General features: G+C 38.4%; 1 protein-coding gene across 3 annotated transcripts in view; it reads right to left on the bottom strand.

The window, feature by feature from the left end:
• Positions 1-26,759, bottom strand: part of ANKRD44 (ankyrin repeat domain 44) — a 317,462-nt gene that overhangs the window by 60,175 nt on the left and 230,528 nt on the right. For all 3 annotated transcript variants that reach the window (XM_028480445.2, XM_028480424.2, XM_055089237.1), the window contains one exon: positions 24,631-24,742. In XM_028480445.2, the coding sequence (XP_028336246.1) occupies positions 24,631-24,742 (112 nt within the window). The remainder of the gene's footprint in view (positions 1-24,630; positions 24,743-26,759) is intronic.

A 26,759-nucleotide genomic window follows, 5' to 3' on the forward strand; every position in this document is an offset into this window, starting at 1 on the left:
TCTGCTATTGATTCCTTCTAGTGTAGTTTTCATTTCAGTTATTGTATTGTTCATCTCTGTTTGTTTGTTCTTTAATTCTTCTAGGTCTTTGTTAAATATTTCTTGCATCTTCTCGATCTTTGCCTCCATTCTTTATCCGAGGTCCTGAATCATCTTCACTATCATTATTCTGAATTCTTTTTCTGGAAGGTTGTCTCTCTCACTTCATGTAGTTGTTCTTCTGGGGTTTTATCTTGTTCCTTCATCTGGTAGATAGCCCTCTGCCTTTTCATCTTGTCTATCTTTCTGTGAAGGTGGTTTCTGTGCCACAGGCTGCAGGATTATAGTTCTTCTTGTTTCTGCTGTCTGGCCTCTCTAACTTTTAAATTTTCATGTCAGCTATGCTTCAAATGTTATTGCTTTATATACACCTTAGGATAACCAGATGCTCTTCTGAATTCCCACCTTAAGAATTTGACCTTAGCAGTGATTTTAATCAAGAAAGAAAGAAGATTCCTGAAGCATGTTTTCTTTTTTAACATACATTATTCTCCCTTCTAAACTAATCCAATGGCCTTTCTCTGTATCTTGGCCAGGACACACCTTGACCACCAATAACAAAGCATCCTCTTTCTCCCTCATTCCAAATTCACAATACCCTTTGTTGCAATTAAAACCTTTCTCTACAATAATTAGTTACTTTGGGCCAATTAAATTCGAGCCTCCTTCTGTCGGCAAACCACCAGGTTATTTTTTGAAAGTCCTTGCCTACAGAAAGTCGTATAAATAAACCACGGTTATTCCTAGCTGTGCTTGGGCTCTGTGAGAGCACGGCACTCTCAGAAGCAGACCTGAGCCCCTGGGATGAGCACTTCAATGTGTGGAATTATTCATATGCCTCCCTTTTGTATCTGTAAAGTGCTGATGACTCATAAACAGTAGGACCCAAGCTTCTCAAAACTGTAAGCTTCTACCAAATCCAGCTATTAGGAGGTACCAGCTTGGTTAAATCAGAATATGTGTTCAGTCAACTGCTCTCCACATGTGCCTTCTGAATTATTTAACAGTAACTTTGTTGAAGAGATGCATTCATCTCTTCCCAGTACTAGCTTGGAATCCCAGCTATAGCTCACTGATAAATAAAGATCTACTTTAACTTACTGTGACCACTGACATGTGAATACTATTCTGTAGGCCAGATGTTCTCAACAAGGCTGATTATAACCTCTAACAGACATCTGGCAATGTCTGGGGACATTTCTGACTGTCGAAAATTAGAGGGGGCATTGGTTCCTACTGGCGTTGAGTGGGGGAGAAGCCAGGGAGCCACAAGGCATCCTACAATGCACAGGATAGCTCTCACAACAAAGAGTTATCCTGTTCAATATGTCAACAGTGCCAAGGTTGAGAAAACCTGCTTTAAGGGAATGAAATAAAAGCAGGTAAAAGAAAAGTATTCCCATTGAACCTTTGGAAAGTGTTACCATCCAAGAAGTATAGAGACCTGACTTAGAACTTCCTAGTAGGAAGACAAGTTTCTAAATAGAAGTCCTATGATGGGAGTGCCCTAGTAGGTTCTTATAAAGGAGTTTAGTAAACTTGAATCCACTGGCATACAGACCAAGCTCCAGAGAAAGTGTAATCATTAACTTGATAGTGTTCATAGCTAGTGAGAAACCCATCCTTCAGATTTAATTTGACTGCACAGAAAATGTGTGAGTTGAATGAAGAAGAAAATAGAAAACAGAGGCTAACTAAACCATCTAAAAGACTTTAGGTATAGCCTTTTAAAAATCCATTTTAAATCTTTTCTCCTTTGGGGCTGTGTTGGGCTTGGAGGATGGAGTACAAATAAATATCTTCAGTTGTGACATAGGAGAAAACCTCCAGCTATTTTCAGACTTTAATCATCTTACCCACATTACAGATACCGGCTGTCTGGCAGATGCTCAGAGGAAAGAGTCTTATCAGCCCTCAGTATCTAATTACTTATCTTAGAGAAAATTAGGCAAGATTCCAAGCCTATGGAAGACTCATGTTCTGTTGGGAGTTATTAATTACAAGCAGACTTAAGAAGCATTCATTTGATTTGGTAATCATGCCAGAGAGTGTACAGCTCTGCCAAACAACATGGGAAGAGAAGACTGGGGAGAAGGTGAGCTGCTCATCTCAGCTGGTAAAGGGGGGAATTAAAACCAGATGGACCCAATTTGTCTCCTTTAGCCAAGTTCCAAATAAAATATTCCTTTTGCCGAAGTTTAAATTAAACTGATGCATGACTGCCCCACTCCTGAGTAAGAATTTAAATCAATTCCTTTTTAAAAATGATTTCCTGTTTTATTGTTATTGTTGTTCTGAAGACCTTGAGAGAGTTAAAACATCACAAACACACACCCACACACATCTGCATACACATGGGGAAAGAAGACTGGAAGAAAACAGACCAAAATTTAAACAGGGGTTATCTCTGGATGGTGGGATTATAGGGGATTTCAAGTTTCTTTTTATATTTCTATGATGTTTCCAAAGTTTCTACAATTAAGCACATATTAGTTTTATAATCAGAAAACAACCTGGAATAGGGTAATTATACCCCTCTGCCTTTCTATTCCATTCCCTAACTATTATCCAATTCTACCTCCACTGCTATCCTTTAAATATTGACATGAGTACTTATGCTGAAAAAGGGTAAATAACCATTGATACTAGATGAAATCAGATGAAAATCTCACCCAGTATTACCTACTTATAGAGCTGACTGTATAACATGTTGTTTAGTGGGTAACATGTTAACATGTTACTCAAGAACTAGTTTATCAAAGGACCTCTCAAATTCTATCTTCCACAGTACACATACCCTTATATTCTGGCAATGGATAGTTAGAAGGAAAGGATGAAAGAAAATAGAAGAGTCACAACCAGGCCAATTATAGGACATACTGAAGATATGAGGCTCAAACCTTGAAAAGGATCTGAAGTATAATTATGTTTTAGCTCAGTGTCCCAAGTTGTATGCACTGTATGCATTCAATGAAATAATTTCACACACTGATGATATAAGGTGTCTGACGGTGGCCTAAGCAAACACCAAAAAATTCTGCAATATATAACACAGATTTACCTAAATTTCACGGTCATTAGAGAATTGAGATAAAGTATTTGTTTTGCTATCATCCTAAGAAAACTCAAATGACTGAATTTATGCATATCAAAGCAAGAATTGACAAATCTGACCTCAAAAAAACATTAAAAAAGTCAACAACATTTAAGGTTCAAAGGCAGAGCCACATCAAACATTAATAGGTATTACCACTGAAAACATACATCCTCTTAAAATTAAAGTCTAGAAAGTTAAGCAAAAGATAATGAAATTCCTGTGTAAGTATCAATACAAACTGAAGAAAATCCCTGTGCCTACCACTCAGTTAATGAGGCTTTCTTGATATAAGTCAATAAGTGAGCAATAAATTATGCCCACAATGATCCTGGAAGCAGGTAAGCGATCTTGTTCATTAGCTATTTCTAGTTCCATGGTGTTAACAATGGGGAATTCTTGGGCATATACCCAGAGAAAACCATAATTCAAAAAGATACATGTACCCCAATGTTCACTGCAGCACTATTTACAATAGCCAGGTCATGGAAGCAACCTAAATGCCCATCAACAGACGAATGGATAAAGAAGATGTGGTACATATATACAATGGAATATTACTCAGCCATAAAAAGGAATGAAATTGGGTCATTTGTAGAGACGTGGTGGGACCTAGAGACTGTCATACAGAGTGAAGTAACTCAGAAAGAGAAAAACAAATATCGTATATTAATGCATATATGTAGAATCTAGAAAAATGGTACAGATGAACTGGTTTGCACGGGGGCGGGGGTGGTGGTGGGATGAATTGGGAGATTGGGATTGACATATATACACTAATATTTATAAAATGGATAACTAATAAGAACCTGCTGTATAAAAAAATAAATAAAATAAAATTTTAAAAAACCCAAAACAATGGGGAATTCTTGTTTGATTTATAACAATTTCCTCATGACTACAGGGCCATATGGATATTCTCAGAGCTCTTTTAAAATAATAGTCCTAGTAACTTTGTGGTTAAAGCATCACTTACAGAATGCCTTCTGTATAGATACTATGGTGACAGATGTCTTGAGGTCACAGAATATGGAAAAGATATGGGTCTGGGTGACATCAACCTGAGGTAGACATGGCAAAATTGGACTAAAACTTTGGACCAGTACTCCCTCATCCTCTCGATGCTCTTACGTTGGCCTTTAGCTGTGCAAGTCTCCCCCAAAGAGGAAAATTTATGTCCTTTTTCTCATTCTCTCAAGCTTTTGCTGTCTCAGATGTCAGCAGGTAGTAATATGTTCCCTTCTAGGACATTAATTTTCAGTTTAACTGAAACATAATGCCTTGACCCAGCAGAATCATTCCAGTATCAAGAATTCTATGTAAGCAGCACACAGATCAAGCAAGATACACAACATTACTAACGATTCAAAGTCCTTCTCATGCCCCCCCTTGCAATCATTAATCCCTTCCACGAGTAAACACTATCCTGACCTCTAACAACATAGATTACCTTTGCTCATTTTTGAGCTCTTTTTAAAGGGTATCATAAAGAATATATTCTTTTGTATCTGGCTTCTTTTGCTCACCATTATGTGTGTGAGATTAACCCATGTTGCAATGTGTAGTTGTAAATCACTCATTCTCTGCTTGCTTTATAGTATCTCACTATAACTACACCACGATATATTTTACCATTCTACTGTGGAAGAGCACTGGGTAATTTCCAGTTTGGGGTTTTTATGAATAGTACTTCCTGAACATTCTTTGCGTGTCTTTTGGTAGTCAGATTTAGACATTCTTGTTGGGTGTATACCTATGTGTAGAATTGTTGGGTCAGGGGGCATGCATAGTTTTAGCTTTAATTTACATTGCCAGTTTTCCAAAGTGTTTCATTATTCTGCTTTCACTTAGGATTTTGAAAGCTACAAGAGCACATTGCTCCTACCCTAACAATGAGAAAAAAGATAATCTACACAATCATAACTTTTCTTGAGCTCATCAGAGAGCTGAGGTCATAAGGCAACTAAGTAAATTAATTCAGAAGAGTAATAAGCCCACCCAAGGAGAGATGGGACACATGAACTGTCTCACCTATGGCAGAGCATGGGTGAAAGTAGTGACGTCTATAAAAAAGCAGGAAAAAAGAAATCAACGGAAATTTCTAATGAATTCTTAAAGGCCAAGCTGTCTTTTAGAATAGCTGGGAATATCAGACACAAGGGGAGTTTGCACTCAACTGAAATTTCTTTACCATAGGTCTCTACTGAGTGCTCATGAGCAAGACTGGGGGCAGAATGGGAGACCAAGGAGAACCCTCCTTGGTGGAGGAGGTACGGAGGAGGTGATTGGCTGCCACTGCAAGATAAACAGGAAACGCTGCCTGTTTCCCTGGATTCTTCTCTCATACAAAGTAAAAGTCTTAGGTCAGCAGGATGGGGCGACAACTCTTTCATCCCTAGGACCCAGACAATATTCCATTGGTTCTGGTGGAGGGGTAAAAGCAAAATCAGTCTTCCTCTGAAGAGAGGCAGAAGCAAAAATCCTCTGCCCCTGGGGACGGCAGAAAATCCTTTTAGGCCTATATGTTATATCTACAAAAAGCAGAGTTCTGCTATCACTCAGGGAGTGGCAGGAACCTCTCTCTTACTCAAGAACCACCATAGATACAGTGCTGCGTTTGTCTATCAAAGGGTAGAAGAGTAGGAATGCTGGGAATTCCCTGGTAGTCCAGTGGTTAGGACTCTGCGATTCCACTTCAGGGGGCTTGGGTTCGATCCCTGGTTGGGGAACTAAGATCCTGCAAGCCACAGCATGGTCAAACAAAACAAAACAAAACAAAACAAAACAAAACAAAACAAAACAATCTACTGCAGAAGTAACAGCATGGAAAAGGACCACTCCTGTGGAACAGGGATGCAGGGACTGCTGAAAGGTGAGAGTGAAGAAGAAATACTGAGAAAAACCTTTTGGCAGCTCAGCTTCCACTGTAAGCTCAAGGTAGCAATGGCTTGTTCCAGAGGAATTTTAAGTCTCTGGTGTACTGAAGTCTTGTTGCCGAAAACTCAACAAAACTTGAGTTTTGTTGTTGGCATGGTTATCTTCAGTACACCAGCTCAGTTCCTGACTAGATTGATGCATGCCCACACTAACACTGAGAAGAGGCCGATCCATTTCCAGCTGTGATTATTATGTACCTCAGTCTCTACTGTTCTTCCACACAAAACACTGATCATTCATTCAAAAATTATGAGAGATACAAAAGGCAAGAACACCCCCTCAACCTATTTTTAAGAGATAAAGCAATACAGAACCAGACTCAAAGACTGATGACCCAAATGGGTGAAACCATCATGTATGGACTTTAAAATACCTAAGTTAACTAATGTTAAAGAATTCAGTGGAAAAGGTAGAAAATATGTATGAATAAATGTGGAATTTCAGCAGATAGATGAAAATTATAGAAAGAATTAAATGGAAATACTAGACAAAGAATCATGATATCAGAGATGAAGAAATCCTTCTACAGGTTCATCAGCAGACTAAATACATACCATGGAAGAAAGAATCAGTGAACTTGAAGATAGGTCAATCTGAATGATCCAAACATTTGAAACACAGGGGAAAAAAAAGAGTGAAAGAAAAAAATAACAAAGTATCAACAGCTATCAAACAGTCTGACATACGTGTAATTGGAGTCCCAGAAGATGAAACGAGAATGAGCCAGCAAAATACTTGAAGAATTTTCCAAAACTGAAAAACAAACAACCCCCAAAAAAACATAGATCAAAAAAGCCCAGAGAATTTCAAGTACTTTAAATATCAAAGCAGGGGAAACACACCTCTACACATGTTAGTCAAACTGCTGAAACCTATAGATAAGAGAAAATCTTGAAGGCAACCAGAGAAAAAAAGAAAGATTACATCCAGAGAAATAAAGAATTATAGCAGATTTCTCATCAGAAATTTTGTGAGCCAGAACCATGGAATGACATTAGGAAAGTACTGAAATAAAAAAAGTTGTCAATGCAGCATTCTATAACCAGTGGAAATCTCTTTAAAAATGTAGGGTGAACAAAAGGGCTTTTTAAGACAAAGTGGTTTTTCTCTTAACAACGGTGTGTGAGTGTGATACTTGTTCCACATCCTTACCAATACTTGGTATTTTCTTTTTCATTCGTCATTTTGGTGGGTGTGAAGTTGTAAGCATACTGTAGACAGAAGATGTCCATGTTCTAATTCCCAGAACACGTGACTATACTACCTTACATGGCAAAAGAGAATATACAGATGTGATTAAGGTTATGGACCTTGAAATTGAGAGATGATTGTGAATTATTTGGGTGAGCCTAACCTAATCATGCAAGTCTTTAAAAGTGGAGAACCTGGGGTTTCCCTGGTGGCGCAGTGGTTGAGAGTCCGCCTGCCGATGCAGGGGACGCGGGTTCGTGCCCCGGTCCGGGAAGATCCCACATGCCGCGGAGCGGCTGGGCCCGTGAGCCATGGCCACTGAGCCTGTGCGTCCGGAGCCTGTGCTCCGCAACGGGAGAGGCCACAACAGTGAGAGGCCCGCGTACCACAAAGAAAAAAAAAAAAGTGAAGAACCTTTTTCAGCTGTGGACACAGACAGATATGACGATGCAAGAAGGGTCAGAGAGATACAACATTGCTGGTTTTAAAAATGGAGGAAGGGGGTAGACCCAAGGAATGAGGGCAGCCTCTAGAAGCTGAAAAGGGAGGGAAGTGAGTTCTTCCCTAGGGCCTCCAGAAAGGAACGCAGTGCTATTGACACTTTGATTTTAGTGCAGTCAGGTCTGTGTTGGACTTCTAACCTACAGAACTGTGAAGTAATAAATCTGTGTTGTTTTAAGCCACTAAATTTGTGGTAATTTGTTATAACACACTAATACAATAGAACACTAATTTATGTTTCCCTAATGACTAATAGAGTTGAACAACTTTTAATGTATTTATTGGATATCCTCTTTTCTGAAGTGCCTGTTCACACCTTTTGCCCATTTCTCTATTGGGTTTCTTATTGTTTTCTTAATGGTTTTTAAGGCTTCTTTATATATTCTATAAGAGTTCTGTACATATTCTGGATACAAGACCTTTTTCATATTGCACTCTGAAGGCTGCCTTTACACTCTCTTAGTGGTGTCCTTTAATGAACAAAATTTTAATATATTCCAATATATCCAATTTTTCCTTGTGGTTTATTATTTTTGTGTCTTATTTTAAGAAATCTTTTCCTCTGAGTCATGAAGATGTTCTCCTATGTTTTCTTCTAAAAGCTTTATTATTGTAACTTTCACATCTAGATTTGCAATTCATCTTGAATTGTTTTGTAGATGATAAAAAAAATTCATTTTCCCCATATGCATATTCAATTAAAATTTAGTGAAAAGACCCTTTTGCCACGTTTATCATAAATCAGGATACTATATGTGTGGATCTATTTTTCAACTCTCCATTCTGTCCCATTGTAAGTTACCTATCTTCACTCCAAAGCCATGCTATTTTCATTACTATAGCTTCATAACAGATTTTGATATCTGAAAGTGTAAGACCCCAGGTTTTTCTTTTTTCAAGACTGCCTTGTATATTCTTTGCCCTTTGCATTTCCATATAAAATTTTAAATCAGCTTTTCAATTTACACACATATACAAAGCCCTACAGGGAGTTTGATGAGTCTGTGTCAGTTTGGGGAGAGTTGTTATCTTTACAACATTGAGTCTTAATCAATGGAAAGAATATATTTTCCCATTTATTGAAGTATAGTTAATTTTTACCTGTAACATATTATAATTTTATGGTATGGGCATTTAATATATTTATGCTACTGAAAATTGTAATTGTTAAACTAGTATCTTTTTAAAATTTCATTTTCTGTTTGTTGTTACTGGGATATAGAAAAGCAATTCATTTTTAACATATTAACCTTATATATGGTAAGACAAGGGCATTTATTTAGGTCATCTTTAATTTTTCTTAATAATGTTTTATAGTTTTTATAGAAAGAGAATTTACATAACATTTTAGATGCTAATGCAAATTAAAATATTTTTGTAAATGATATCTTTAAAAATGTGTATATCCTATTTGTTTTGTTGCTGGTATATAGAAATATAATTGCTTTTTGTATGTTGACCTTATACCCTTATCAATCCATCGTTTTTTGTTGTTATTTATAAATTTATTTATTTTTATCTTTGGCTGTGTTGGGTTTTTGTTGCTCCGTGCAGGCTTTGTCTAGTTGCAGTGAGCAGGGCCTACTCTTCGTTGCGGTGCACAGGCTTCTCATTGAGTCGGCTTCTCTTGTTGCGGAGCACAGGCTCTAGGCACACAGGCTTCAGTAGTTGTGGCATGTGGGTTCAGTAGTTGTGGTTCGTGGGCTCTAGAGCACAGGCTTAGTAGTTGTGGTGCACGGGCTTAGTTGCTCTGTGGCATGTGGGATCTTCCCGGACCAGGGCTCAAACCCGTGTTCCTTGCATTGGCAGGCGGATTTTTAACCACTGTGCCACCACGGAAGTCCTTCAATCCATCTTGCATTGAGTTTTGTATGAGGTGTGAGGCAGAAGAAAATTTCTCCCTATAGGCATGTGCAATTAACCTGCCACCTATCTTAATATTTGTAACTTAATTACATTTGCAAAGAGACTCTTACCACGTAAGGTAACATATTCAAAGGTTTCAAGAATGAGGGCGTGAACATCACTTGAGGGCCATTCTGTCTACCACACTTTTATTTCCTTTTCTTCCCTTATTTCACCAGCTTGGACTCCCAGTCCAATATTGAATAGAAGGGGAGACAACAGGCATATTTGTCTGTTTCCCACTGTAAGGGAAAAAACCTTTCAATATTTCACTCTTAAGTATGATGTGTGCCATAGACATTTTGCAGATAATCTTTATCAGATTAATGAAGTTCCTTTCCATTCCTAGTTTGCTAAGACTTTTAAAAATCATAAATGGACACTGAGTATTTTTGCTACATTGATGGAGATGTTTATCTGATATTTTTCTTCTTTTTCTGTTAATGTGGTAAATTGCCTTGATTGATTTTCTAATGCTAAACTACATTTGTATCCCTAGAATACTCCCGCTCAATTATCTCGATTACGATGCAGGTCTTATCTTATTCAGTACATTGTTGCATTTAATTTGCCAACATTTTGTTTAGGATTGTCAGTACTTTTGAATGAATGTTTTCAGTCTAAAAAATATTCAGCCTAAAAAAATCTACCTTAAGCCACATAAGAACTGTAGATAACATTAAAAAAAGAATAGATCTTTAACCCCAAGCCCTTTATATTATTCTGAATCTTGTCTACAGTGATCTAACCACATAACAGTTCTGTTTGCATTTATCTAAAGTTTTTTGTGATATCTTTATCTAAATGAAATGAAACATGTTGAGGGTTGAGATAAGACAAAGAATCTTATAGAAACCACATACTTCCAACAGAAAAGTTCTTTCATTTATTGCCTGCATTTTTGGCAGTTCACAACATATGCTGAGTCCATTGGGATGGAGCTGGGTCCACTTTATAGTGAGCAGTACCCGGTATAGTATATGTTCTCAATAGACATGCAGTGTATTGAAAATGAAACCACCAGATGGTGCCACTGCAGGTGACAGTCCAATTTTTCGTTCAACAGTAAAGAATGTTATCTTTTTAAGTACTGTCTGGAAAAATGTCTTGGGATTGTAGTTATGCATATACTAATAACTATCTACTCCTTCATCTCATCCTTGACACTGCAGGTCTCCAAAGTCACCAAATATTTAAATCAATGTGGAAAAAAGCACTAGAGTTGAACTGGGGGATTCAGAGAGATGTTCTCTCTACATTTAGACTGTGAATCTTTTGTTTTTTTCCAGCATTTAATTGTTTATTGCCCTGTGTTCTGCAAATTAAAACCTTTTAAACAGAGAAGGGATACCATACAAGATGAAAAGAGATAATGGATAATTTTAACGAAAATTAAAGTAGCCTAGATTTTGTCAGTCTGCTTAATTTTTTTACCTCCCAGGGCATTATTAGTTCATTGATAAAATGTGAATGCTTATCTACAAAGGCTTTGATTATTAGAGTCTTTATCTAACTCTGGGGCTTAATCACCACTGTAAGTTGGCATCTAAAACAAAAAGGCAGCAGGTCTGCTGGATTTCATACTATTTAAAATGTATTCAGTCCCCTATCCATTATCCACCTATCTATCAACAAAAACACTCATCTGAGAGCTAATTCAGTTGAAGTTCTGCACTGCAAAACATTTGATTGCATTAAGTGACAGACATATTGAAATGGTGACAAGTAGTCAACCCTGTAAAATATTCAGGGTCATGGGTGTTACATTTGATCAATTCCACTTGCTGAGCACATCCAGTTCTTTGTGTATTACCAGGCAAAACAGTAACATTGCCCTCATGTTTCCATGGTGACTTCTGAGAGCAATTCTTAAGTTTAAGTAATTCTCTTCTAGATGATATTCTTAGTTTACCCTAAATTATATTATCATTGTGTTAATTTACTTTCTGCCTCAGCACAAGTGAAATTTACTTGCCTAGGACAAGGGAGGTTTTATTTGAGAGGTAGGGGTAGGTTGGAGAGGGATGTAAAATCTGAAGAACATGGTAATATGATTAAAAACTGCAGAAAAAGAGAACAAAGGAAATACTAGATTTGAATACACTTTTTTTTAATAATTAAAAGAACTATGTGATAGTAAAAGTACCCTGCTTCAGAAAGGCATTTTGCTTACCTGGTCTTAGTCCCCACAAAAGCTGTGTAAACCAACATAACGTATCTTCAGATACCATTTTTAATCTTAAATTACAGTATAAATTACCCACTCTAAGCATCAATTAACATTTTAGTGATTCTAGCTCAGTCATTAAAATATACAGCTTTAAAGAAAATTTCTACTGATTCAATTAAAGCTAATCTTGGTGGGATTCTGAAACTCTAGCTAAACACCACAGACTACTTCTGGCTAATGAACATTAAAAGAATCAACGCAGATTCAAGTAAGTGGGTAAAGAAAGCTGTTATTATTTTAAGCAAAATTAAAACAGATGGGAGAGACTGACACACATATATTCAGATGTGTGCCTGCCTCACGTTTAATCTTTTATGAATGACTGATCCCAGATGGTAATGGGATTCAGGAGCCCAATTTGAGATACAGCATCCATTTTCCTTTTACTCCAATGTACGATGTCGGTTACAACTTTTCTATTTAGTGGATGATTCAATATCATCAAAAGGAAAGAAACCATCACGAAAACGTCTGATATCCTGAAAATGACGTGTTGGTCAATTGGTCTAACCAAGTCCAAACATCTACCCACATTCTCCATCATTCAACTCATTTCAGGTTTGGTGCTACTATCCCACATTCACACAAATGGGGAGGGGGGGGTGGCGGTGATGAGACAAGAAAACTAGAGAGACAAACACAGCAAATGCATTGTGTTGACGAGTGTCGGGTAATCTCTCGTTAACCACTGAACCCAGAATGGGATGTGCCCTCCCCTGAACTCTCACAGCACAGCACCTGTACTCTTCTGGAAGATCACATTTTATTTTGGATAATGATAAAAATAACAAAAATACAAAATCCTAACAGACCAACAATACAGTTGACCCTTGAACAGTGAGTTTGAACTGCGCAGGTTCAGTAATACGTGGCCTTTTTTCACTAAATGCATACTACAGGACTACATGACCTGCAGTAGCTGGCTGAATCCTTGAATTGGGGGGAAAAAATGCTATGAAGTTGTCACTCGATACTAAATGGCTTCCCAGTGATCAAGTGAATGTTATTGTTTACTATTAACAAAACTACTTTTCCAAGTACAGAATGGCCCACAGAATTTAAATCCAGTGATGTTATCACTTAGGTTATAGGGATCTGCTCATAAGAGAAAATAAACCTTAGTTATTTGCTGAGTGGTTTGGTTTTTCTAAATATTCCTTTCAGCTGTTACAGATGGCTGGGCCTCTACCCTTCTTTGGAATCTCAGAAGGGCTCTTTGTTCTTTGCAAGCATCATCACCCCGTGACCTGGAGGCACAGGTGTGTATGTGAGCACTTAGTCTGATTTTAAAATGCTCGGGCCTCTACATTTTCTGTTACTGAATGAGGGTCAAGAAGGGAAGTGATTATCAGAGGGACCTGGTCTAGACCTCACAAGCCAGGAGTCCTTGGCGGCTGCCAAGAATAAAGTGTCTTTGGAGAAACAATCTTTCTGGGAAGTCCCTCCCCCTCACTCTCACCCACTCCACCCCCAGCTGGAAAGGGTCATCCCTGGCAGCTGCTATCATAAGAAGAGTGAGGCCAAGCTGACAGCAGCTGTTACAAACATACTGAACAGAGATTTCAGGAGGAAGGCTGGGCCCAAGGAAGAGTGCTTTTATGGAAATACGTGAAGTCCAGGGGTCAGCGCTGCAGATTTCCAATAACGGCACGTACTGCAGAACTGTAGCTAGGGTGCTTTTACCCCTCACAGGATGGGGTATGCTATAAGGTAGTTCTGTTCTCCGGACAGAAAAAGAAAATGCAGACTGCCTTGCCTAAGGCTTTCCAGAGAAATGGATGACACAGACATAACCGATATTGGTACTGTCTGAGGTCCTCCTGCTTCCCTTTGACAAAGCTGAAACACTGCTCATCTCAGTGATATCTTGTTTAGACATCACTGTCTTGGTTGATGTGAATTCAGATCCTCTGAGACAGCTTTGTCTTTTAAAGTCTGGAGTTTGCCAGTCCTCCAGACAGTAGAGCACATGGTTAAAAGACTGGAATTTAGAGTTAGATAAACATGGATTTGAGTCCTGCTTCTATATCACAGCAACTGTAAGACCCAGGGCAAGTTACTCCATTTCTTTGTACTTTAGGATACTCACATGTGAAACATGGATTAAAAACAGGAGTTATTTCACAGTGCTGTTGTGAGAATTAAATGAGATGATGTAGGCACAGGGTCTAGCCCAATATGCTTACAATAAATGTCCATTATTATGACTTTATTAAAAATAGGTATGGCTGTTAAACTTGTCCCCCATGAGAAAAGGCTTTGAAAGAGAATTAGGGCTTTGTTTTGTGCGAGGGATTGATTCTTTCAAGGACCGAGGGTCTGTTGACCTTATATTGTTGGTCAAAATTCCATGAAATTTGGTGCCATAAAGTTCAGAACCCACTCAGGTTCCAGAAGGACCTCTGGATGGGGGTATCTATAAGGCCATTTGACAGATGAGCCTGAACCTTGGAGAGGATTGAGGTTAGAGATACAGATTTGGAAGTTTCTTCCAGGGGAACTTGAGTGTGCAACTGAGTGGGCTGTGCTGTGCAGTGGAGCCATTTTTCTAATGGCTAATGATGTTGAACATCTTTTCAGGTGCTTATTTGCCACTTGTTTATCTTCTTCAGTGAAATGTCTGTTAGTGTCTTTTGCTCACTTTCTAATGGTTTTATCTGTTTATCTGTTGAGTTTTGAGAATTCTTTATATATTCTAGATACTAGTCCTTTCTCAGACATGTGGTTTGCAAATATTTTCTTCCAGGCTTTGGCTTGTTTCTTCATTCTCTTAACAGGGTGTTTCACAGAGCAAAAGTTTTAAATTTTGATGGAGTCCAATTTATCAATTTTTTAAAAAATTGGTATTAAGAGCTCTTTGCCTATTAAGACTTTTATTTGGTATTAAGACGCTTAGTCTTAGATCCTGGAGATTTTTTCCTATGTTTTATGTTTTACCTTTAAGTCTATGATCCATTTTGAGTTCACTTTTGTATAAGGTGTGAGACTTAGATTAAGGCTTGCTGTTGTTTGCCTATGCTGTCCAACTGCTCCAGCACCATTTGTTGCAAACTCTACATTTCCTCTATTGAATGCCTTTTGCACCTTTGTCAAAATTAGTTGTGCATATTTGTGTTTGGCTATGACTGGGTTGTCTAGTCTGTTCCACTGATCTATGTATCTTTAAGACTGCCAATACCTGACAATCTTGATTACTGTAGCTATAAGTCTTGAAATTGGGTAGACTGATTTCTCCCACTTTTTCTTTCTCAAAATTGTTTTAGCTATTCTAGTTCCTTTGCCATTCCATAAAAAGTTTAGAAAAATATTACCTCTATTATAAAAAACCTTGCTGCTATTTTGTTAGGAATTTCATTAAGCCTACAGATTAACTGGGGGAGAACTGACATCTTTATTATGCTGAGTGTTCCAATCCATGAACATGGTCTCTCCATTATTTTATATCTTTTTTGATTTCTTTCATCAGTATTTTGTAGTTTTCAGCATATAATCCCCATATTTCATTTTTTGGGGGGCAGTTGTAAATAATATTGTATTTTTAATTTGATGTCCACATGTTCATTTCTAGTATACTGAAATGCAATTGATTTTGGTGTGTTTGTCTTACATCTTGTGACGTTGCTGAAATCATTTATAATTTCTAGTTGTTTTTTCTTGATTCCTTGGGATTTTCTATGTAGACAATCGTCATCTGCAAAGAGGAAAAGTTTTTTTTTTTTTCCTTTCTGATCTTTACGCATTTCACTGCTTTTTCTTGCCCTACTGCCCTGGCTAGAACTTCCAGCACAATGTCAAGGAGGAGCAGTGAAAGCAGACATCCTTGCCTTCTTCCTGATTTCAGGTGAAAACATTTAGTCTTTTATCATTAAGTACAATGTTAGCTGTTCTTTATTAAGTTGTTAAATGCTCTTTACCAAGTTGAAGAAGTTCCCCTCCCTTCCTTTTTTCCTGAGAGTTTTTTGAAAATTGTTAATGGGTGTTGAATTTTGTCAAACATTTTTTCTACAGTGTTTGACACAGTCATGTGATTTTTCTTCTTTATCCTGTTAACATGATGAATTACACTGATTGACTTTCAAATATCAAAATAGGCTTTCCTGGTAATAAATCCCACTCAGTTATGGTATATAATTCTTACTGAATTCTATTTGTTAATATTTAAGGATTATTTGCATATATATATATATATATATATATATATATATATATATATATACTTCTTTTTTTGTACTACCATTGTTTGCTTTTAGTATCAGGGTATTAGCTTCACATATGGATTGAAAAGTGTTCCCTCCTCTTCTAATTTTCAGAAGAGACTGGGTAGAATTGGTGTTAATTCTTCCTTAAATATTGGTAGAATTCTCCAGTGATACCATCTAGACCTAGAGATTTCTTTTGGGAAAGTTTTAAAATTCAACTTTTAAAATAGTTATACACTATTCAAACGATCAGTACTTCATATTGGTAAACTGTAGTAGTTTGTGTTGTTTTATAAATTGGTCCATTTCACCTAAGTTGTCAAATTTCTTTGCATAGTTATTCATAATATTCCTTTATTATCTTTTTGATGTCTGCAAGGTCTGTAGTAATATACACTACTTCATTTGTTGATTTTTCAAAAAACCAGGTCATTGATTTTCTCCATTGTTTTCAGTTTTATTTATTTATGCCCCCATCTCTATTATTTCCTTTTTCTGCTTATCTTGAGTTTATTTTGCTCTGCTTTCTTCTAGATTCTTGAGGTAGAAACTTACTGAATTGAGACTTTCCCTCTATTCTAATGTAAGCATTTAGTGTTACAATTTTTTTCAGCACTAATATGTGTCCCCAAATTTTGATTTGTTGTATTTTCATTCAGTTCAGTGTAGTTTGGGGGATTTCCCTTGAGATGTTCTCTTTGACCCGTGGATTATTTAGAAGTCTGTTGTTTAATTTCCAAGTACTGGAGATTTTCCTGGTATCTTTCTGTTATCGATTTCTAGTTTTACTTTATTGTGGTGGGAGAACACACTCTATATGATTCCAGTTCTTTCAGTTTTGTTGAGGTTTGGTTTATGGTTCAGGATATCATGGGCACTTGAAAAAAATATGCATTCTGTTGCTGGGTGGAACAGTCTATAAATGTTGATTAGGTCATCTTGGCTGATTATATTATTGAGTTTTTCTATACGCTTGATGATTTTCTATCTAGTTGTTCTAACAATTGTTAAAAGAGAGGTGCTAAAGTCTCCAACTATAATTGTGGATTTCTCCATCTTTTCAGTTCTATCAGTTTTTGCTTCAAATATACTACAGTCTGTTGTTTAGTGTATATACATTTAGGACACTCTCCCTGAATAAGTTCCAATCTTTATTGGGCTGCTTTCCTGATATCCTTTTCCTTGGGCCCCAGCTGGACTGCCTTCCTACCCTCCTCAGGCCTGCCTAATGGGTCTGTAATCGCGAAGGGGGAAAAGAGGAAAGGAAGGGAGAGAAGGAGGGAGGGATGGAGGGGAAGGAGGAAGAAAGGAAGGAGGAAAGGAAGGAAGGAAGGAAGGAAGGCCAGATAAACTTCTTTTAGGCTAATGTTTAAGTTATATTCTCTTTAAGAAATCTTCCTTTCTGCTACATCATTGAGTCCTTAAAGCTCCCATATCAGGAGCAATGATTCCTCTTCTTTGAATCCCTTAGTGCCGACTAGCTATTTATAAGAAATTACAGGAAGTGTGTATACATGTGTGTGTGCGTGTAATTTTAATTTTGTAGATGTCTTCATACCAATTTGACGCATCAGTACAGCTTTTTAGATCTTGAAGAAAAAAAAAATAAAGGAGAGGTTGCAATAAAATTTGGAGTTGGTGTTGGGAAGTCATCAAATCTACAGAAAAGGCCAAGCTACAGAACAGTACATTTTCATTTTCTCTCTCACCTGTGGATTCTATGAAATACCTTCCTAATAGGATAGTCACCATAATACTTATAAACTAGCATTTAAGTTTTATCACTAAGTCAGGCTTTATCATTCACAGGTGTGATTCATTCTTTCAACAATTTGGTACCTGATAAGTGCTTGGCATTACTAGAACCTATGTCTTATAAAGTTGATATTTAAATTCGCATATATTTAAAGGGTAACAGTTTTTTTTTCTTTAGAGCTGAGTGTTAATCTTTCCTAAAATAATGACTCTAAGTGTGTGACTTTGTACTGAACCAGTGAGTCATGGGGTATAATCAAACAATAACTTTATTCTCCCTTTCCTATAGCTGGTATAATCTTTATGAGACTACTTCTTTTCCTGCCACCTCAGATAAAATCTCCAACAAATAACAAAAAGTTCTCCAGGCACTTTAGTCACAAACATAACTTCATGTCAGTAATTACAATGTCTGTTATGTAGTAACAAACCCTGAATGCTTTTTAGCACCGAAGCTCCTCTCTGCCTCCCCCAGTGGGGAAGGAGATAAGGCTGACTTCTCTCTTTCCCAGACTATGGCTTCTCCTCCTCCTTTCCCCTCTTGGTTGCCTCTGCTTCCCTCAGGACTAAAGAGAAGAGAGAAAAGGAGGACACCAAGGGTACAGGGACAATGGTCTTACTGACTGGCACCCTTCTGGCAGTGATCCTCTGACTGGGTCAGATGTTTAAAACTGTCTCTCGGATGCTTATTTAGGTTCTCCAACAACTTCCCAACTTCCCTGGGTGACTGCCCCTCTCTGCTGGTAGCTCACATTCCCCTCTCCCCAACCCCAGGCATCCTACACCTCCCCATACTTCCAGGCAGCCCTCTTGAGTAGCATCCAGGAGAACTCCAGGCCAGCTCTGGCCCTTGGCTCACATTTGGACATGGGGAAACATACACTCTTGACCTATCATTGGTGGGGGTAGAGTATTTCTCAACCACAGCCCTCTTTTTATTTAACTTCCCAGCAAGCAAGCTCTAATCAGAGCCATTCAGTCTTTAGATTCATCACATGCCAGTCCACTCAGCCCCCTAAAGTGTGTGGAATTCATATCAGATATCCAAGCAATCTCCTCGAAGCTTCTCTCACTGGGCTTGGGATCAGGATTTCTCTCACGCTATAGGGGCAGGGGAGTGGTGATGGGATGTGAAGCAGAACTATCTCCAAAGAAATCTGCTCTCTGATCTCCAACCTCTTAAATGGGCAAGGGCGCCATGGGTTGAAAACTAGTATCTGACTTTGAAATGTGGAGGCAATGGCTCCACTGTCCTGAGCACTAGACTGAAGGTGAAACTGAAATTGTTTATTTTAATACATCCTATTGAATGGTTCTTTCATCAATTGCCAAATTCATTCATGGTAAAGCCAAAAAAATTTCTTTTTTTTCTCTGTTACACAGAGATAAGTGGAACATTTTGTCACAAAATATTGTCTACTCCAATGTTCTGAACATAGACTCACATCCAAATTCTGATTCAAACTTTGTGGGCTTATATTTTTATTCACAGCAGTGAGGAGGCTGCCAACAGCATCAAAATATCTGTGCCCACGCCTCTGCTCCCTCCCTAAATGAGAGTTCCCTATAAGATTTTATGTTTCTCTTCAACTGAATTAACTAGAAGAAAAAACAAGACTAGCATTGTTGAAGTTTCCACTGCCCATTGGAAGTCTGCCTGCTGGGAGGTCATGTTCACCTCCAGTTCCATCTCTTAGCAGAACCTCTGGGGATAGAGAAAAGCCATCAGAGACTTGTTTGGGGCTGGGGTTCAAGTTCACTGGGTTTTCATCGTGTCCTCAGTTGACAGCTAAGTAGCTCTCCTTGTCCTTTTTTTTTTAAACCCCTCTTCTATATCCTGCTTTTTCAGTCTTGAGAAGCTTAATTAGGCACTGCCAATGTGAGTACATCTTATACAAAGCCAGGTGGTAATGGTTTCCTAAAGCCCTATGATAAATACAAGACACATTTAAAAGCAGCATAATTTCAGTGTTCAGTTGCCCAAGATACAACTGTCTTCAGAGAATCCCAGAAATTCCTAGAATATACACACAGGGGCATTTGTCACCCCCATAAACTATCCCAGTTGAAGTTCAAATTAGCTCATAACAGTGAAAGGGAGAGAAGGTCCCAAGGAAGCAGCCAAATTCCAAGTGATTTGGCATGGTAGAATCTTGGACTGAATTTATTCAGAGGCCTAGAGTTTTCAAACAATCTCTCTAAATTTCCATAGATAATTTATGTAATTATATTGGCACATACATTTTTCCATTTCAGTAACAAAGCCACAAAGATCTTTCTTTCACAGACAAATTTTTAACGTTGTAAGAGAAAAACAGTGTGCCCATATAAACTCACAAATTCCAAACAGGGGCACGACTCTGATTTTTCTCTCCAGAGTCGGTAAGGATGCATTCCAGATAAAGGAAAAGGGAGGCACAGGGCTCTCCTTTGCCAACTCCCTTCCTCCACTCAAACATAAGTTTTATTCAGACACAAGATGCTTTATTAGCCAAGTCTCTTCTGTTCCGCTTTGATATTTTGATCCCAATTGAATATGACTGATGACAGCTCTCAGCATACACTTGTGGGCAGATTTTTGCTTGCACACACGGTACGTACATCTTTGATCAAGACCAGCTGAAAACACTGGCCTAAGTAGCCAGACTTGGCAGAATTCTGAACCTGTTCTATCAAGGCTAAGGGGTTCACCCTACTTTCTAGAAGTTTTTTGCTCATTGAATGAATTCAATAGTACTTTGTATAAGGGAAATAGAAAGAAAACAACTTAAATAATTTCTGTTCCTTTTTGATTATAGCAAAATGGACTGAACACAAAGGATGGTTTACAAATTCTAAGCTTATGATCACAGACAGGAGCTGTAAACCACGAATGCCAAGTAAACACACACTAAGAGTCAAATAAAATATGCATCAAAATTAATGGTATGCATAATCACAGTAATTGCTCTCTGGGAAAAGAGGCAAAAGACAAATTTTACCAACCTCACAAATCAGCTGGCTCTGATGCCACCCATCGTTTTTAAACCTACTTCTACTCCAAAGCACAAAGGACCTGGTCTGCTACGGGAGGCCCAGGGGCCACAAATACTCATTTACTCTCTCCACACCTTCCACAGGCCAGAAACATAGGCTAGGAAATGTGACATAAAGAAAGGTCTCCCTGGAATTTCCTGGTGGTCCAATGGTTAGGACTCTGTGCTTCCACTGCAGGGAGCACAGGTTTGATCCCTGGTCCCCGTCAGGGAACAAAGATCCTGCATGCCGTGCAGCGCGGCCAAAAAAAAAAGTCTCCATGAATAATTCTTGCTCAGAGACTCAAGTAAGCCATTCAGAGCTACCAGAATCATGCCTTTCATTGTCATAATTCTAGCATCTAACACAGAGTCAGGACCAACTTGTAAAACGGATAACCCTCTAGGAGGACTGAGGTGTTTGTGTCATGAGATAAAGGAGAAGATTGGCATGGTGGTGGTGAGTCTTAGGAACGTACCTCCCAGCAATGCATATTGGTTAAGCGGCTTGCTTTCCTAACACCTAGTACTCAAAGAAATGGGAGTTTTAAGGAACATGAGTGCACTGAGGTCCTAGTCGAGAGAGAAAGTTAAAGTTAGAAAAGATGCCCTTCAAAAAGCCCACTTATTGTTCAAAAACAGTCCTTATTTTCATCACAAGGAAAAAAAACTTTTTCTTCCTCTCTCTCTCTCTACTTCCTTCCTTCCTTCCTTCTTTCTCTCTTATCTATATGAAATGATCGATGTTAACTAAATTCATTATGGTACTCATTTCACAATATATGTAAGTCAAGTCACTATGCTGTACACCTTAAAATTATACAGTGCTGTATGTCAAGTATGTACATAATTTCCAAGAATCATTGTTGTTTTGTAAATCACAGTGTTGATCTAATCAAGGGGATAATTTCATTATCATATAGCACTTGTGAAACATTCTGTAGACAGAAAATCTTTTCATTGGATAACAGAAATAATGGCCCTGAAAGGGCTTTCCTGAAAAAGGAAAATAATGTGCCATATATTATTTACATAGAAAAAGGTCTTATGGGTAAATCATTATCAGAGTTATTATACTATGGGATTAAAGATAACTCATCAAAGTACTTTAAAACAGCACAAGTTATCAAGACTATAATAACAATCTTTGAAATAAAAGTTCATATGTCCAATGATGACATATGGTTTTCATAGAGAAAACCAATTAAAGACAGCTGTGTCTTAAGTAAACTTTGGAATGCAGGCTCATATGGGTAGTTACAGTAGTAAACCTTCACTCTGCCACTGATTCACACACACACACACACACACACACACACACACACACACACACACTCCTTTCTTTGTGGGATCTAAACACAAATCCTATTTGCTGATAGGTCTAGATCAACTTCCATTGCTGGTGTTAGAAGGAAGAAGTGATATTGCCTTATATCTTAACCAAGTCCTACCAAGATTTTGCCCTATGTTGAAAAGCTTTGGATGGTGGTAGAGCTTTGACCAGCAATGGAAGGCAACACGATGTGGTAAAAAAAAAAATTTTCTTTTTAAATCAGAGATCCTGATTCATGGTATCACTTCCTCTACTGACCAGAGCTATGACTTTGGACAACCCAGTAAATGCCCCTGTGGTTTGGTTTGTTCATCTGTAAGATAAGAGATTGCCCCTTGGCCACTTGTGATTCTACTTTAAATTCAATTTATAGAAGGCTCTGACGTCCCTGGCTTCCTAGCTCTTCCTATGGAACTGGGTGGTTTTAAAATATGTCCACAAATTCTTTGATACTCCTGCCCTTGGAAGGTGGCATCTACTTCACCTCTCTGGATTTTGTGACTGCGGCAATGAACAGATGCCGCAGAAATGTGAACTTCAAGGCTAAATCGTTCAAAGTAATATGGTCTCTTTCTTTTACTTCCTCACACTCTCACTCACACTCTCTCCCAGGGCAGATACCTTTAGCAACCTGAGCCACCAGGTAAGATATCCAGCTATTCTGAAAACACCGTGCTAGAGAAAACCGCAAAAAGAAACCACATAGAGACGGAGAGAAAGGCCCAAGGAACGTCAGCAATTCGATTCTTCCTACCCACGTGATTGACAAATGAGAGAAGAAGCCTTTGAGATTATGCCAGCCCCGACACTGTAATCTCATAGGATATTAACTAGAATGGCTCAGCTAAGCCACCCCTGAATTCCTGACCAGAAACAAAGACAATAAGTGATTAGTGTTATTTTAAGCCACTAACTTTTAGGGTAATTTGTTATGCAGCCACAGTAACTGGAAGAGGAAGCAGGATGGAATTTAAACGGGAGAGAAAAAAAAATGCCACCCCCAAGGTCAAGCAAAGAAATCTTTAGCATCCGCAAGAACCTCAGGAAAAGCAGACTTGGAAGTCTGCAGAAATGATGAAGGTAGGTACAATTCATCAATAAATGTCACAAAAATCAATACCAGAATAATCACCTTTTTATTTCCAAACTGGGTGATCTTTATGAACATTTTCCCACATTCATAGTTAAAACAAATATAGTAAGAAAGACCCTAAGTGGAACCATTTGAAAAACCAGCAGCAAGGCCAAAGGTAAAGGGCCTCACTGGGGCATCGAGTCATTTCTGTGTAGGCGCTCACACCATTGCTTGTGGGCTCTCTGCCTCACGCCTTTCTCAATAAACTATGCAGTTGATGAAGGGCAAGTGTTTCACCAAACACACCTTCAAATAACTCTGAAAAGCAGGACTTCTCCTTTAAAAGAACAAGGAAAACAGTTGGAGTCCAGTAAGGAAGGTGGCACCTATCACTGGACCAGAGATGGTGAGTTTGGGATACCCCACGTATCCTGGTGAAGCTGAATCAAGGGTGATGCTCAGAAGATGGCAAATGATGGCCTGCAGTCAGGATTCAGCCACAAACCCATAATTTTTCTTTCTAGCCCACCCAGTGTTTTCAAAACAGGAAATTCCACACAAAAAGTCTAGATTTGTAGCTTCTCTTGAAACAGTGTTATTCTAGCAAACCTGGGTCTGCAGTACCATCTGGTCTCCATCAGCTGCAGCTGACTAGCTGTTTCTCCCCTCAGACAGAACAGGTCCTCTCTATTTGCCACAGTCCCCACCACTCCCTATTATCCACACCTGGGCTCACTTCACTTGTTTTTTATATTCCTGTGCCTGTAGACATTTGAGTTTGCATCTGGTAACCTACACCAACAGAGGAGTTTCAGACTCCAAATCAAGTGTTTCTTGATCACTAATGGGTTTGAAATTTGGGGTGGTTTAGAAATTCCAGTAAATTCTGCTGTTATACCCTTGCCGATTTCTTTCCCTAAACCACAAATGTGGGACTATAACAAACCCATATGCCTAATGGTTCTGTAAGTCATCTTATGACACTGTTACTGGATATTGGGGTGCTAAGTGTGACTCTGGAAATATATACTAAGCTTATTTGATACATCCAAATTATCTTCAAAATACAAACTGTGTCCACACCAGGGTCTAAAATTCCTAGTCCAAGTTAATGCGGAAAAGAATCAATTGTTAGTCAGCTCTGAGATTAGAATGGGCAGAAATGGAACAAAAAGATCTACATATTGTAAAGGGAAACAATTTAATAGCTTACCACAGAATATCTTCCAGGTGAGTTCCCGTGGGGACTGAATTAGGCAGTGAGGGCTCAGTTGTTGAGAGATTAAGACCAGCATTTTCAGGTTTGGGTGTATGTGTGTTTGTGTGAGAGAAAACATATCAAGACAAAACAGCTCACCAATTCCAGACATTGTCTGTGGCCATAGGCAGCAGCATAATGTATGCTATTGTAGCCTTCCTTGTCCCGGATAGATGCATTTGCATCATGTTGAAGCAGAAACTCTAGACATCTGTAAGTATAAAGATGAGATGTTATTCCAGAAAACATCCCTGGACCAAAAGGGATAATTAATATAAATGTTCTCTTATTATGAGTGTTCCACAAAGCACTTTGTGAGTTGAATTGTTTCTTTAAAAATCCTACAGCAATGAGGGTTTATGTACTGGATGTTTTATGTGTGTTTTCTGCAGCTATCTTTATTTCAGCTTAAATTTTTTTTTTTTTTTTTTTTTTTTTGGCCAAGCCACGCAGCATGTGGGATCTTAGTTCCCTGACCAGGGACTGAACCTGCACCCCCTGCAGTGGAAACGCAGAGTCTTAATCACTGGACCACCAGGGAAGTCCCCTACTTCAGCTTAAAATAGCCATTCTAGAATTCAGGAAAAGCTTTAGGAACTAGAGGGTAATTAAGTTTTTTTTTTTCCCTTCTCATCTTAAGGTACAGAACCTGCCTGTCATCAAGATTACTGAATAATAAGTTTTAGAGTTCCACGTTCAAAAGACAAGTTCTCAGCATAATAAAGAAGTGGTTAAGGCATTGCAATGGGTTAAACCTCAAGAGAGGGGTGCTTATTTTTAACCTTGCTACTGGAGACTCTGAGATCAAAAGGTTGGAAAAATAAATAAAATAATAAATAATAAATTTTATAATAATAAAATTAAAAATAAAATTAAAAATAATAAATAATAAAAGCCTTTTCTGACACAGTTGTAATTTTTCTGAAAAAAAACACCATCTTTGCAATAGGTAAGAGGGAGGGGAGTGGTGCCACCTCTGCTGAAGAGCCCCAGACTCCAAGACACAGGTACTCGGGGACGTAATGTGTTCTGTTCAAGGCGTGTTGCAAATGGGACCATCCTGCTGGTCAAAGAGGGAAGAACTAGACAGGGAGCAACGTTCCACGATTTCGGTTTTATTTCTGTAACAGTGGGACAAACATGTCCTCTACAAGGCCAGGCTGATTCAATTTCATACTCAAAACTGTAAGATCCTAAATATAAGCTTGTATATTAAATAAGACCTCCAATGGATAATTTCTATAGTCTACTCAAAAACCTTAAAATGACACTTACTTAAGACAAAAGGAGTAAATAAGTCACACACATACAGGGATATGAAAACAGACATTTTAATTTCTAGAATACCTGATGAAAGAGAAATTTTTTAAACCAAATACCTACATATCACATGATTCATCCATAAAATTCTCTGTAATAAATCAAACTATTATTGGAGTGCTGATATATCAGGCTGTCTTTGGTGATTTATACCTTAAAAGGAAGTCTTTTTTTATTTTTGTAATTAAATGCCCATGGACTGAATCCTAGGTGTGACTCATTTTAAACTGCATTTGGCTCTTGACATAAAATCACTCAGTAGGAATAGCATTCTAGTGGACACACAATTCCCAGCTTCTGAAAGGATTATACTCTAAAAATCAGTTGACAAATTTAATATGTAATTTGGAAAGTACTGGCGTTACTCCCAAAGAGCTATTTAATGCAGAATACAGCTGAACTATAACTGTCAACAGTACTATTAGAAATAACAACAATACTACAGAACGTGAATATTCTCCACATTGTTCCTAAGGGAAAATGAAATCCAGTTTTAACTGGGAATGCTTGTCTTCTTTACCACCCAGGGCCCTGACTAATAATTTTGGCACCTAAGCTGCAAAATCCAGAGAGGCACATTAGGTCAGGGGTGTATTGGACAAGGGGAGTAGCATTTCATTGCATGAAACAGATCGCCAGCAGGCTGGTCCCTGCCTTCCCCTGCCTCTCCTGCTCCTTCCCTCTCCACCAGATGTACAGAGGGCTGCTCTGGCCCAGGGCAAGCTTGCATTTCACTGGAGAAGGGAGCATTTGCTGAGGTGGCTTAAAATTCTACAGTCTTTTTTTTTTTTTTTTTTTTGCGGTACGCGGGCCTCTCACTGCTGTGGCCTCTCCCGCTGCGGAGCACAGGTTCCGGACGCGCAGGCTCAGCGGCCATGGCTAACGGGCCCAGCCGCTATGCGGCATGA

Source organism: Physeter macrocephalus, chromosome 2 (genome assembly GCF_002837175.3).
Source record: "Physeter macrocephalus isolate SW-GA chromosome 2, ASM283717v5, whole genome shotgun sequence".
Classification (NCBI taxonomy): Eukaryota; Metazoa; Chordata; class Mammalia; order Artiodactyla; family Physeteridae; genus Physeter; species Physeter macrocephalus.